Source organism: Barbatula barbatula, assembly GCF_947034865.1.
Source record: "Barbatula barbatula genome assembly, chromosome: 6".
Lineage (NCBI taxonomy): Eukaryota > Metazoa > Chordata > Actinopteri > Cypriniformes > Nemacheilidae > Barbatula > Barbatula barbatula.
Genome location: NC_136765.1, coordinates 18,350,730 through 18,366,445, shown reverse-complemented (window position 1 = coordinate 18,366,445; position 15,716 = coordinate 18,350,730). Strand labels below are relative to the sequence as shown.

The following is a 15,716-nucleotide window of genomic DNA, read 5'->3' as shown; positions in this document are numbered from 1 at the left end:
TGAGAAATATACATGAAACCGTAGTTTACAGTTGTCTACTGTAGTAGTTTACAGTGATTCATCATAATAGTTTACAGTGGACCACTTTGGTAATTTACAGTTAATTACTGCAGACGTTTACAGTGGAACAGTTTTGTAGTGTACATCCTGAATTATTCCTTTTCTAAACTACTGAAGTGGCCCACTATAAACTTTACAAGGAAACACTTTATTAGTTTAAGTTTAACTTTAGTTTAACTTTATTAGGATTCAAGGCAGTTGTTTGCAAAGTACATTGTTCAGGAGTTTACAGTGGACCACTGTAGTAGTTTACAGTGATTAACTGTAGTAGTTTACATTAGCCAATGCTGAGCAACCTCTGCCCCTAAAAATGCTAATCAGTTTACTATTTGAGTCACTTCACTAGTTTACTGGAAAAGTGTTAAATATTTTACAGTGGACCTCTTTATTGGTTTTTACAGATTTACTGCAGTAGTTTATAATGGAACAGTGCTGTAATTTACAGTGGGACAGTCAGTTGTATAAAGTAATTCACTCGAATAGTTTACTTTCAAAAGTTCACTAGTTTTCAGTAGACCATTTTTTGTAGTTTACAGTGTTTTACTGCTGGTGTGACAGTACAACAGATCAGTAGTTTACAGCTGACCACTTTAGTACAGTAGGTTAAAGTGGATCACTTAAGTAGTTTACATTGGAACAGTTCAATAATTTACAGTGGACCCTTTTAGTAGTTTAGAGCGATTCACTGCACTAGTTTACAGTGGAAGAGTATATTACAGGGGACTTCTTTAATAGTTCTCAGTAATTCACTACAGTAGTTTATAGAGGTACAGTTTAGTAGTTTACCATCATTAGCTTCTGTAATTTACAGTGGGACAGTCAGTAGTTTAAAGTAATTCACTAAAATATTAAACATTAGGACTGTTCAGTGGTTGTCAGTGGACCACTTTATTACAGTAGTTTACAGTGTTTTACTGCTGTCATAAACAGAACAACATATCTGTAGTTTACAGTGGTCCACTTTATTACAGTAAATTAAAGTGGATCACTTCAATAGTTTACATTGCAATAAACACTCTGGGAGTTTAAACGTGTCTTGGTGTGTCAGTGTTACAGTTTTCCATCTGTCGTAAAGGTGCCACAGGGTGCTGTTAGCCTAAAGAGGCGAGTGCTCCTAAACGGCTGTTGTCTTCTAATTGCTTTAATAGCACCTGGCCGGTAATCCCAGGTAATTATTGAGTTGAAATTAGACAGGTACTTCAAACATCTCTTAAAAGGAGCAAAGACTGCCTCAGGAACTCACAGCTCTCTTATCATGCATGCTGGAAAAGTGACATGGAAAAATGGTTGCGGGTTTGCATGCGTGTGCAGCTTAAAGCGTTCTTCCTCACACTCATGCAGCATGTGTATGTTCATTTGTATAGTGTGTGCACATACTTTTTGTTTAAATCACGCTTTTAACATGGTTTGGGTAAAAATATGAAATATTATTATAATTAATCAACACTAGATTTAGTTTAGACACTAGGTCAATTTTTGTCCTTTTACAAAATTAGTACAGATAAATAATAAAAAACTTTGCTTATCCCTTAACCCAAATGGATTATTTGGATGTGACGGCATCTTATGTTTTGTGTGTGTGTGTGTGTGTGTGTATGTGTTTGTGTGTAGGAAGGAGATCAGGAAGGCTCTCAGGGCCTCGAGGGTCCCTCACTTGACTTTTCCCTCCTGTTCTTTTGAGGCAACCTTAACCTTTCAGATTGTGCAGACAAATATATAAACACACACCACACACTTGCTCTAAATTGCATTCAGATGAATCTTAGCATTTAATTATGATAATCTAGTAAAAAGTCACAGCCTTAGACTCTTGCTTTTCATACCTCACCCTTAGGACGTTAATGTTCTCCTTGTCAGGAATATCATTTTCTAATTATATAATAGGGACAATAAGGATTTTTTCCTAATGGCCTCACATTTGTTCTTGCCATGATTTTTCTGGCCCATCACAAATATTTGAAATGCAAATTTTAGAAACTTATGTGACAGAAAACTATTATTCTTAATAATTTTGAAGATAAAAACATGTTGGAAAGCCGTTTTTTGCGCATTCCTTTCCCTGCAGTAGCATGTTATGTCCAAAAGGGGGCGTTGTTAAGCTGCATTACATGCATTGAATGTTGACCAGCTGATATTTAGAACTCTTATCAGGGGGCTAACAGTCTCTCTCTCTCTCTCTCTCTCTCTCTCTCTCTCTCTCTCTCTCTCTCTCTCTCTCTCTGTTTCACACACTGCTTCACGGCAGATCCACACAGATACCTGTCCTATGATAATGTATTTCTGCAGCATGAGCACTCATGTTAGATTTGTATTTAGATGTGGAATCTATCAGGCTGCTCTTAATCAGATAGCTGCAAGTTTTGTCTCGGGATATTTGATTATTGTTATTAAAAAGTTACTGTGGGTGCAAAATATGAGACTGTGTGCTCTGTCGAATATGAATTCCATGCGATAAGAATCCAAAACACTGTGTCTCCATTTTTAACGGGATTATGTCCGAAAGTAGCCAGGCTCCTGGTGCGAAGGGGTTTCGCCGCTTTGTATTTCTGGATTTGCAGGATTAGAAATTCTCGTTCCTCTGTTTAGCTGGACTTTCAATCCAGACTGATACTGCTTCAAAGGCTAGTCTTTATTAATCATGTGTTTACATTATCCATGGTCATATACTCCTTACAGGCCAAAGCTCTCATTAAAACGAGCATGCAAGTCTTTTGTGTGCATGTTTGTGTGTGTGTGTGTGTGTGTGTGTGTGTGTGTGCACGTGTTTGTTCAAATTAGACAGAGGGTTTTAACAGAGGCGACTTTTAACAAAGCTGAGCTTACAAAGCTAATTGGAGAGAGATGGGTCGGATTTGATGATCCAGATTGGAATTTAAGGACTTTTGAAGACAAGAGGGACAATGAGAGGTGTGTGTGTGACGGAGAGAGAGGGAGAGACTTTTTGGGACTGGTTGTACAGTTCGTGTTTCTGTGTAATTACAGTTCATGTTTCAGAATAGCATAATTTGTTTCCCTTTTCTATATGCATTATGCAACATACCTATTTTGTTTAATGATAAAAGAACAAAGAATGGGATTGACAAAGTGGTGATTTAATAAAACAGTTTAACCCTTTTTTGGCTTTTAAGACATGGGTGTAACTTTGTTTTAATTCTGTTGTTATGTCAACTACAACCACAAAGATATTAAAGGAGTGTGTTTAAGGACTTTGTGTATTTTTATTTTGTTTCAATATAAGGTATGTGTATTATACCTTCTTTGTGGTATTCTATTTCTTAATTTTCAAGACGAAACTAAAGTAATAAATTATTAAAATGGTTTGCAATTAGTTTTTTTTAATGATATTGTTCATATTATTTATCTTATCAATTTTATCAGCATATTAAATGTCCTCTTCTCTTTCCATGTTCTCTTCTATCTGTGCAGCCCAGTCCAATTCCCAGCCCTATTCTCGGAGGGAGGCCGAATGCCAGTCAGTCTTTGTTGGCCTGGTGTCGTGAGGTCACAAAGAACTACAGAGGAGTTAAAATCACCAACTTCACCACGTCCTGGAGGAACGGACTGGCCTTCTGTGCTCTGTTACACCATTTCAGACCTAACCTCATGTGAGCCATGCACACCCACCAATAATAACACAATTACATTACTCTCAACACTGTTCTATCAGAAAATAATGACATTGTGGAGATTCGTTGAATTGTTAAATATAATTGTTGTCAAAATGATCGTCTGATTACTCTGTTTCCTCTTTAATCCATCGTGACCGCCCTGGAGCATATACATACACAACTCCTAATGGTGTTTTACCCACAGTTTTCTCCCCCTGTAAGAATCTTACAGTGTGTCGGGGTCCAATAAGCATTATGATGGAGAATTGATAATCCATCCGTTTTATTTCTGATAATTTCTGTGTCTGGTCTCATCAGGATGACTCAAATCCTCCTTAATTACAACACTTACAGCAGATTCATCACAGTGATGACAGCATACCGGTCAGCCACCATCTGAGTTTAGCATACGCAAAAGTAACATGCCATCGTGTCTTTAAAGGGGCCCTGTTTTATTACTGGTTTTAAATACTGCTAGACACTTTACAAGAGGGATTAGAGTAGGTACTTCATCTCTAGTGTATCTCTTCTGCTCTCATACACACTTTCCAGTATATCATGAAGTTCTAAATGTTTTGAAGCAAAAAGCCCATATAAATATTTTATTTAAATGTGAAATGGAGATGGAGTTGCTAGATGTTTTTAGAGACCACAAAGTGAGAAGACAATTAATGGTAAAATAAAGAGACTATTCCACATTTTCATTTCATCAGCATTTCTAGTTGTATTGTGGCTATTCCAGTCCAGGTGATGATAATCAATGTTTTCACTTTTTTTACTTTCCTAAATGCATTTTGAAATTGCTTAAAGGGAATATGAACTTTCCTGTGCGCAGGGGTAAGAGCATTGCGTTAACAATGCAAGGTTGTGGGTTCGATCCCAGGGGATTGCAGATACCCATGTATAAATCTATAGGATAATGCAATGTAAGTCGCTTTGGATAAAAGCATCTGCTAAAAGTAAAATGTAATGTTAATGTGAACTTGCTGGACTGAAAAAATACAGAGCACATTTTCTATTTCTCCAGTTTTTAAATAGAAACAATATTTTTAGAAATATTGTTAGTATTTTTCAGCATTAAACACTTATAATTTTACCTAAATGCATAACTATAAATGGTAAATTCACAAAAAAATACATTTTTAATGATTAATTAATTTCTTAATACATTTTTTCACAGTTTCCTCTATCATGCAATCTCTGATATTACTTTTATCTGAGGCAACCACCATAAGCATCACACTATACTTCAGCATCATTCCTTTAAAATCTTATCCTACATTATTGTCAGCGGTGTTCAGTTTAACCCTTACGGTTATGGATAACAACTGATTTGTAAATGACAGATTATGTGGTATTTTATCAGAAAGTTTGTAAATAAATGTAATTTCTGCCCGCTTTTCAATCTGCTTGGGCCAAAGGCCCACAAGATGAAATGTTTAATATGTCGAGTGGTCGGGTAAAATGTGTCCTATATTGCATGCACTCGCACATACTCTCACAGTTGTGTTGATTGCAGAGCTGTGAAATTTCCTGTTACAGTCCTACAGCCATTACATATTTAAAGGCATGTCTCTTTCCTCCTAGTGACTACAAGGCTCTCAATCCTCAAGATATTAAAGAAAACAACAAAAAGGTAAATGCTACACATGCTCCCTCTCTTCGTTTGTTTGTGCATCAGTAATCCTCCTCATAGGTGATTTATTTTGTTAGAACTATGATTCATTCCCACCCAGCGTTCTCTAATTGCCACTTTCTGAATCCGGCTCCCCTGCTGACACTGATGGAAGTGTGTGTGTTTGTGTTTGGCCGTGTTAGTGTGTTAAGATGCTTGTGTGTGCGTCTGTGTGGATGGGGGTCACCTGGGAGTCGTAAGATAACATCATAATTCATAAATAAACTTTACAGCCCTCTCCTCAGAGAGGTAAGAAAGAGACGGGGGAGGAAAGAGAGAGGAGGAAAATGGACGGTAATCGCATAATCTCTTTGCAATGTTTCTGTTTTAAAAAATTGGGTTAGGGGACATTTTTTAGGTGGATGAAAGTGAAATAATTAAATATGCACAGATAAAATATTTCTCCACTGATACCGATTGTATCTAGTGTTTTCTGCCAATAACGATTCTGAAGATAAAATTAAAATGTCTTAACTTTCTGAATGTTATTCATTCATAAAATTACTGTGAAACATCAACTGGTTGTTTCTTAACGGTCCTGATCATGAGTGTGAAGTGTTTATTTTATCGCCCCAGACCGATTATTGGCCGATATATCGGTGCATCTCTAGAAATAAACTATTGTTCTGTAACCTTGATATCTTAATTTCTCACATTTTATTTATTTTTCTAAATCCCTTTCATTTTTACTTTCACTTTTTAGAAGTCACTCTTTAACACGGTATTTTTTCCTCATTTTTCACAAAAACTTTTTTCATCCATATAAGAATATTCAGGTAGATATGCATGACGAATGTACTTTGTGTGTGTTAGTGAGTGAGAGAGAGAGAGAGAGAGAGGTGTGGATATTGCTGTCAGCTCTCAAATGCCTGTTTAAATAAACCGCCAGGTGGCTGTGCCAACAAGGATTACTCCAAGCATCTCTCGCTCTTCGTCAAACACACACACACACACACACACTCGTCTGTACTCCAGTGCACGATGCAAACAACTGTATATTTGCTGAAGAGTTGCTCCCTGGATTTATTTGGAATCTATTTGGATTTGTGGATGTATAAAACTTAATTCCTCTGTAATTCCGCTCCATTGAACGATCACTGTATTCTAGAGCTGTGCAGATTAACTCCTTTTTCAGCCCTCAGTTTAACTCCATTTAGACTTTATTAGGTTTATTTAACGTGCCTCTCACTTTATCCTTTCCCTCCACTTTCTGTCATCTATCATCACTTTATCCCTGCACTCAATACCTGCCGCCACGTCCTGCAAGCTCATTTCCTGCCCTCTCCTTCTTGCCCCATCACCTACACCTGTTTCTTTCTGTCATATACACCAAAGAGTGTGCGGTTTTGTTCTGTCAACAATAAGCGTATATCCCAAGCGTAGGAAGTAAGGAGCATTCCATATACACCCCAAACATCTATATATTATATTACATATGCCTATATGCCTATCATATGCATGTTACAGTACATGTTAAATGCATTCATTTGTAAGAGTCTTTGGATACAAAGGTCTGCTAAACAAAGAAATGCAATATATTTTCATGTGATATCTATGTCTATGTATATCTATATAACGTGCATGCATGCTATTAACTGCATTCATTTCTATGCGATTAAATCAGTCTGACCCTCTCTGGCCGAGCCACGATTGCAATAATCTCAATAGAAATATGACAGATAACAGAGATCGATAGCAAAGGGGGGGGGGTTGGTCATACAGGCACTGAAAAGAATTATTTTCTCCCTCCGTCTGTGTGCTGAGAGAGAGAGCAGCAGTCATTTCCCATGATATCTGATCTATGCGCACACGTGCGTGCGTGTGTATGTGTTCCTGTGTTCCTCGATAAGTGTTCAGACAGAGGAAAAGCCCCTCTAGCTGTGTGTGTGACTGACAGCGATGGATACCTGTCAATCATTCAGCGATGTCATTCACAAAACAAACGCTTTTCATTGTTCGTTTAGCGTGGGGGGAGGGGCCAGCTGACCCGGAGCAGGAAGCGAAAGTCTTAAATACACAATTGCACGGTTTGTGTCGGTTATTAGCAACGTTTCATCATTTATGCACAACAAACAGAGATAAATACCACAATTTCTGCGCTGAATAAACAGTTTGTTTGTATGATTTTCCTCGCTTTGTTTATGTGGATTAAGGCACTGCTTCAGAAGGATGTTTTCAGGCTTAAGTCAGCTGGAGGTGCCGGCGCACAGACACACAACCGCTGTTTACACAGTTTGTTTTAATCGAGTGTGATTTATTGATTTGAAGAATGTGGGACTGAGGAGGGGGAACTCTCTCGCTTCTTCCTCCTCTAACATATTTTCTCCATGTTTTGAGGTGCCTGTTTCAGCCGTCAGTGCAAAAAAAGGCAACCCAGTCTGTGAAAACCTAGATAAAGTCTTTTTTTGTGATTTACTGTTTTCTAATTAAAAACATTCTACATAATGTAAAGAACATTCAGTGAAAATCTAACATTGATATCTTTATTATTGAGAGAATTAGGCCATTTTATAGGGGTCAAATTAAAAGGATAGTTCACCCAAAATTGAAAATTCTGTCATTTACTCACCCCCAGATTGTTCCTAACCTGCATACATTTCTTTGTTCATCTGAACACAAAGAAAGATATTTGGAATAATGTCAGTAACCAAACAGATCTCATCCACAGTTTACTGCCATGGTAGGGAAAATAAGTACTTTGGGAGTCAATGAGGGATGAGATCTGTTTGGTTACTGACATTCTTCCAAATATCTTTCTTTGTGTTCAGATGAACAAAGAAATGTATGCAGGTGTGATGGTGAGTAAATGATGACAGAATTTTCATTAGTGGTTGAACTCAAATCTAACTTGACGCTCAATATCAGAATTCGATTTTGAGACTTCAGCCTGGTTTTCACAGACTGTGTCACAAATCCAAACTAAACTCGTAACCACAGAGACTTTTTGTTTTCCCACCCTTCTTCATTCCCTTTTTCTATTCAGTTACCACAACCGTGCATTTCTTTCCTCGACATCGCTATTGTTACATTCCAGCAAACGAGAAAGAATGACGTGATTTATTGTAAATTGAGAAGCGGCTTACGTTTCATTATACCTCGCTGTCCTTTGCTCTCGCTTTCCTTTCGCTCTCTCATGCCAATAAAGGGGGCAAACCTGATAAAGCGGGTAGTTGGGTAAGGGGGAGAGGTTGAGACAATAGTCAACACTCGTCAACAGGCTGAAATTAACTCTGCCGTCAGCCCGGCTCTGATAGCAGCTCTGATAAACACAATCAGGGGAGGGTGAGACAGAGGGGTCATTTGTAGGGTTTTCTCTTTTATTCTCCAATTCTTGAGAGAAAGACTAGCATTTCTTTCATTCGGTGGATTACTTTGATAATGTCAGCCAGTTTACTTTCACTTTGTATTTCTCTCTCTTTCGCTCCCTCTCTTTATCTTTTGATCAGGGATTGAGTTTGGCTGTTTGATTATCTGCCTGTTCTCCTCAACCGGACAAATCAGTGCAATTATACTCACTATGGAGAGAGAGAGAGAGAGAGAGAGAGGGTGCTGGAAAGAGAGAGAAAGTGAGAGAGATGGAAGGAGGGCGAGTGGGAGATGTATGCGATAAGTCTGAGGCCAGATTAGTTTAGTGTTTCTTGGTATCACGCTCTCTTATCATGGAGAACCATCCTTGACATTAGCTGTCACCGCCTGCCGCATCCTACTGATCCCTGCTTGTCTTATCCCAAATCTAATTCCTGCATGCACCCTACACCCTAACTGTTTCTACCTCAAATCACCCCTTTCACCCTTTACCCTACTGTCCCTTTCCATTTCATAGTTGAGTTTTCTTCCTAATGGTCAACGGTATGTTTCTCCGGCCCTTTCACGTTATACACTTCACTTTATTTATTCTTATATATGCATATGTGTATCTTGCACTGAGATTGTGTAATGTATGAAAACACACAAACGAATCTATATAATTCACAATATTTGTACTTTTTTATGGGTCAAGAAAGCACATTAAATGTAAGTAAAATGTCTACTTTATGGTTTCAACTAAGTTTTTGGTTGAATAAAATGTTGAAATTTGATTGAAATAATCATATCATTCAGTGTAACACAATATTTATGTACAAATTCACATTCTTATTCTGACTTGTACACATTCAAAAGAATAAGGGAGTGTGTTACATTTTATTGTGCTTTAAATGAGTAAAAAATTGCCGTTGCTTAATCATTCCACTCCATGCCGATCTATGGCTGAAAACGGAAATTTGTGGCAAAATAAAAATTGCAACTAATTAGTATTTGGGGTGAAAGTAATTAGTCATTTAATGTCATGAATTGATTTTTGTTGTAAATATGCCTGACAAGATTGTTACACTGAATGACATTTTAGTGTAAAATGTCTTCTGTAAATCAGGAAAACATTTATGATATACATTTTTTGCTCAGAAAAACAAAAGCAAAAATGCAATAAAATTAAACAATTTTTTTAATTTTGTTAAACAACAAAAATTGAAAGCATTATAACACTTATTGTTTCTATGCTTAATCCTTTTTTCGCCTTTGACCGTTATAAAGGTTATCAACATTAACTGTGTATTACCACTACTATTGTTTTAGTGTTACAGTAATGTTTTCTTCCCATAACATTTTTAACTTGCCAGGCCTTGTTTTACTTTAATCTGTTGCATTCAATACTCTCCCTTATTCTCTGTGCTTTGCTTGTTTTACATGTTTGTTTTTTGTGTGTAGGCATACGATGGCTTTGCCAGTCTGGGAATCTCGAGGCTTCTGGAGCCGTCCGACATGGTACTGCTCGCAATCCCGGATAAGCTGACAGTGATGACATACCTGTATCAGATCCGGGCGCATTTCAGCGGTGAGGAACTCAACGTCGTGCAGATCGAAGCAAACAGCAGCCGTAGCACGTACAAAGTTGGAGATTTCGAAACCGACACGAACAGTTCCATCGACCAAGACAAGTTCTACGCAGAGCTTAATGATGTTAACCGCGAGTCCCCCAAATTGGGTACCACCAACGGTGGGCATGGGGAGAATGCGGAGCAGGAAGTGTCGTCAGAGGTGACTAGCAGTGGATCTTTGTCCGCAGCGCCAGGTGAAGTAGCCTCTTCATTACGGCCTTCTCAGGCAGTAACGAGTGGCCACGATTCTCCAGTGGCTTCAGAACCTCACCCACGACCTGGCCAGTACACCATAACCACACTGGACACCTCTTCCAGCCAACCTGCCCCAGAACAGAAAAGACTTCTGAAAGCTGATTCACTGGACATGGGTGATCTGTCTCAAAGGGTGGAGAGAGAAAAAGAGAGAGTACAGTCGGGTGGACTGACCCCTGCGGACACCAAGGACTCAAGGGAGCAGAATGAGCCTTCACGAACGGGAGAGAAGCTAACAGAGTCTGGGTTGCCCGCATGGCACACCGGGCTTTCACTAGCGAACACAAACAAACTGGGGTTAACTTATAACAAAGACGCTGATCTTATCCAGAAAAAGAGAGTGAGTTTGCGACACTCTGAATCCGACAGCACCTCAGACAGCAGTCTCCAGACCAACCACACGCACATACCTGTTAAACACGTAAAGGTGAATGTGAAAACACTTGCATGCTTATAAGTGCACATAATCTTATCAGGGATGGGCACAGGTACTCGCAATCACAATTTTCTCCAAAGTACTCACAACTGTGCAGATTTTCTTGTTTTGTGCTTAAAGGTCTATTGTATGAAATTTAGCGGCTTCTAGTGGTGAGGTGGTGAATTGCTACCAACGGCTCACTCCACCTCTCCCTTTTGAAGCACTACTGTGGCTGACACAGGGCTAGGATGTCATCACGTTTTTGCTTCTTTGCCAAAGGAGATAACATATTTATGAAAGCACTCTGTAGAGCAGTTTATCTGTTTAGGGCTACTGTAGAAACAACATGGCAAATTCCATGCAAGGGGACCTGCGGTGTACGTAGATAAAAATAGCTCATTCAAAGGTAATAAACACATAATGCTTCATTATGTAAGGTCTTTATATACCTCTGAAGACATCATTATGTATAATTATATTGCATTTTCGTCAATAGATCATCCAAATTACACACTGGACCTTTAAACAGTGACTTGCTATACCATCAAATACAAATACATAGACACACATTTTTGTTAGTATACATCTATTAAAACACCCTTGCAAAAGCAAAAGTAGTTTAACTTAAAAGGCTAAAAGGAAAAGCCACCATATAATAACAAAGCACAAAAATAATTTTAAGTCTTTTACATGTTGGATATTTCTGCCATTTTGTGAGACATGTGATCGGTCCAGACAGCAGCGGTGCATCACTCGGAGTGACATGTCATTATGTACGGGCTGTCCCGCCTGCAGCTCTAATACTGACACGGGTTATAGCGTGTTCCGCATGAGAGCCTCTCCTCATCTATACAGCGTGCTCTCACACACACACAGACTTGCAGGTATTTCAGCACAGCCAACTTTTATCACACTCGCGTGTATCACTGTCATTCCCTCCACTGAATAACTTTCCAGCTTAGATTTGTCGCGATTTTTTTTGACATGTCATCAAGGCCTCTGTTAGGACGTGAGCGTTACTATGATAGTTATTCGGCGATGATTGTTTCCTCTCTAGCACTGCCGTTGTTTGGATGCTTCTCACCTGAGATTCTAACAGTGATTCTGTGGTCTAGAGCCTAGAGCGAAAGTCTCTCATATCATTTCTCTATCACATTTATTTCGTCTTACCTCAATTTATTTATTTGTTTTTAGCAGGAGGTTGTACCTGCCCCAGCGTCTAACAACAGTGAGGAGAAGGTAAAACAGATTGTGGTTATACACACTCGTAGCTGACAGTGCACTCGATGCTATGAACGAAACACTGGAAATTGTGTTTAAAATTACGATATCTCTTGCAGAAAGTTTTGTCCCGTCAGGAGGAACTGAAAGAGCGGGCCAGACTGCTTTTGGAACAGGCCCGTAGAGATGCTGCAATGAAGGCCGGAAACAAAGGCAACACCAGCGCTCAGTCCCCCTCACAAACGCCGCAGATTATTGATGTGAGTTCACACGCACATTGATTTCACTCTATTGGATTGGGTACAGAAGTGATATTTGCTAATCCCACAACCCTGATCCTTAACCTAATCCTTTCAGCAACTTGTTCATTTCACTATATATATTCAAAACATGATATTTTAAATAGTAAGGTCCACAATGTATTTTGTGAATAGCAAATAAGGTACATTCAGATTTTATGAGGACTTCAATGTCACAAGACACAAGTATATCCAAACTTGTTCACACACGTTTCATCTCTTTGCGTGCCACAATTTCCAGCGTCTGTCCTGTCAGACCGAAAGCGAGCAACAAAATAATATTATTCCAGAACCAATAGCCTGCATGCCAGACTCTCTCTTGCCCTCTCGTTCTCTCATTTCCCACAGGAAAGGACTTTACAAGGGTTATTCAAAGGTTCCATGTGGGCGTACAGGAGAACATCAAACACTAAATAAACCTGCTCCATTGAATTGTTCGCCACAGAACGACTGACACCTGACGGCGTAGCTCTTAAAACACGTTCAGGCTGCATCCGAATAGCATGTCAGCCCTTCCCACATCCTGTTTTTATTGAAAGAATCGTGAGAAATGTGATGTTAACATACAGAACCACAGGGAGCGTCTTCCGACCGTAACGGAAAAGCTGAAATGTGTCGGATTTATTCTGACGTTTTCCTGCATTCATTTTAAAAGGAAGTGAAATGCACTTGTATGAAATGCATATGAAAGCAAAGAGAAGAAACAGGAGGGCAGCTCAGTGTGATGCTGCGCTAAATGAACGCTTCTTTCCAATGGTGTCAGATAAATATTTCTCTCTCTCCTGCAAAAGTCCTCTGTGTTCTGATATAAAGGAGATGGTCGTTGTCCGGTAAATTAAGCATGAACTAACGTCCTGTGCGTGTGTGTTCAGAGCTCCTCCATCCCAAGGACGATGTGCTAATGAGGCTTCAGTGCATTAGCGTGGCAGAATATTGAATTGTTTCACTTTTAATAGAAAACATTGATCAAAGGGGAGCGTGGCTTGGCCGCTGGTAATTGTTAGTGATTTAGATTAGATTAGTTGATGTCTTGTTTTGATTAGTAGGCCCTGTTATCTTATCAATGGCTTCTGCATGAAGCTCCTCCGTGAAGAGGAGACTTTACGCTTTAGCATGCAGAGGGAATATTTTAATTAAATGAAGACTTGCTGCATTCTTACGAAGGGAGATAGAGATGGAGCGGTGAGAGAGGGAATGGAAGAATGAGAGAGGTCAATGGGGTCTAGTTAGCCTTTCAGTTGTGGGTTGAAGATACTAGGGGCTACATGCTATGCATTGCCATTTGTATATTGCTTGCTATGAAATCATTGGGCGGTTCCCTGAAGGTTAATCAAAGCTGCAAAAAAGCTGTTTATTTGTTTTATAAGTGTCTTCAAGGGATAGTTCACCCAAACATTAAAATTCTTTACTCACCTTATTGTTTAAACCTGTATGACATTTTGGGGTCATTTAGGGTGAACTGTCCCTTTCATTTTATTATTCTATATCTGTTAAATGTTTCAACAGGCTGTGACATGAACAACTAAAAGCTATTGACTGCAGTTTTTTTCAATGCACTCATCAAAACATTTCATGGGGTCTTTTGAAAACAGCACGGTGGGTTCATCTTTGCAATGTGGCCAGCAGTTAGCATTGTGATTGTGTGAGTGTTAGAGGATGACCAGTCTTTGTCCACGGTCACTGGTGTGTTTCAGTGTTTCAGAGTAAGCCCACCCCGCTCATCAAAACCGTTGTGTGTATTACTCTTTGTTCATTTATATGCCAACTTAATTGTGCTTCATCTGCTGTCTTGCTTTGATCTTTCATTCTTTTGCACTTCTCCTCTTCAATACAAACTCTATATGTGTGTATGTTGTCACTGATGTTTAGGCCTTTGATAGTTGGATAGCAGCAATAATTGTTTAGCTGTGTGGTCACTGTACCTTCAAATTCAATCGGGACCAAAGCTCTGAGCCCCTCTTATGTTCTGCACCCCCTGTCGACAGCAAATCGCTAATTAACGAACAATTAAAAAAAGAACAGCGCCACTGCTAAAGCTAGCACACACTTGTACGTGTTTAATACTTGAACGGATTTTAAAGGGTTAAGATATTACAATTTCAGTATTTGATACCTAAACCTTTTTAAATTCGGATGTCATATTTTGATATCGCTGCACACATATGTCAGTATTTATATGAATGGGATTGTTCATTTTTGGTTGAGCTTTCTATCATCATTTACTCACTCTCTTGTCATTTCAAACCTGTATGGCTTTCTTTCTTCTGCAGAACACAAAATAAATATTTTGAAGGATGTTAATGGGACGAACAACGACGGTGCCCATTGACTGGTTTTGTGTCCTACACTGTTAGAAATGTAACATTCTTAAAATTTACCATCCCATAAACATTTAACAAAATAACATGTAGTTTTCAGGTATTTCTCCATTGAGTGACATTTCCTACAGGTTTTTAGTTGTCAGGCTTGTTTCCGCATGTAATTGACCGACCTTTGACATCCCCCTTAATTTCCTTCTTTCCATAGGCAAGTTAAAAGGTCACAAGAATCCCAAAGAGCGGGGAGGGAATTATGATGTGGGGAAATCATTTTTATTTATGTAGTCCTTTTAAATCATAAAAAGGGAGGGGAGGGAAGCAGGGAAAAGGGGACAGTGCGTTTCTTCAGATTTTCTCAAGCATTAGTTGATCAGTGCAGTAATTTCACAGCGCTTTGGCCAGGGTAATTATGGAGGCTATGGAGAAAGAAAGAGAGTGGGGGAGGAAAAAGAGAGGCACAAGATTCCAGGTGAGCATACTTGTGTTCACTGACTCGTTATGATTAGTTTAATTGGACTCCGTTTGATTTTTTACCGACGTTACCCTCCGAACTCTCCTTCTGTGCACTGAACCCCCGACATTCTCTCTCTCTCTCTCTCTCTCTCTCTCTCTCTCTCTCTCTCTCTCTCTCTCTCTCTCTCTTTCTCTCTCTCTCTCTCTCTCTTCTTTCTCTCTCTCTCTCTTTCTCTCTCTCTCTCTCTCTCTTTTCTCTTTCTCTCTCTCTTTCTCTCTCTCTCTTTCTCTCTCTTTCTCTCTCTCTCTTTCTCTCTCTCTCACTCTCTTCGTTCGCTCGCTCTTGTCCTCTCGCTCGCTTTCTCGCTCGCTTTCTCGCTCTTGTCCTCTCTTTCTCTCGTCCTCTCTCTCTCGCTCTTGTCCTCTCTGGGTTTTGTACTCTCTCTCTCTTGCCTCTCTGTGTGACAGTGCTGTGACTTTTCAGAGCCGCCTG

At 39.3% G+C, this 15,716-nt stretch overlaps 1 protein-coding gene across 8 annotated transcripts in view; it reads left to right on the top strand.

Moving 5' to 3' along the window:
- The window catches only part of ehbp1 (EH domain binding protein 1), a 113,823-nt gene that overhangs the window by 52,821 nt on the left and 45,286 nt on the right, over positions 1–15,716 (top strand). For 5 of the 8 annotated variants that reach the window (XM_079458363.1, XM_079458361.1, XM_079458360.1 and 2 more), the window contains 5 exons: positions 3,487–3,665; positions 5,256–5,304; positions 10,090–10,941; positions 12,127–12,171; positions 12,273–12,413. In XM_079458363.1, coding sequence (XP_079314489.1) covers positions 3,487–3,665; positions 5,256–5,304; positions 10,090–10,941; positions 12,127–12,171; positions 12,273–12,413 — 1,266 coding nt within the window. The remainder of the gene's footprint in view (positions 1–3,486; positions 3,666–5,255; positions 5,305–10,089; positions 10,942–12,126; positions 12,172–12,272; positions 12,414–15,716) is intronic. The other 3 variants (XM_079458364.1, XM_079458362.1, XM_079458359.1) reach the window with 1 other exon arrangement.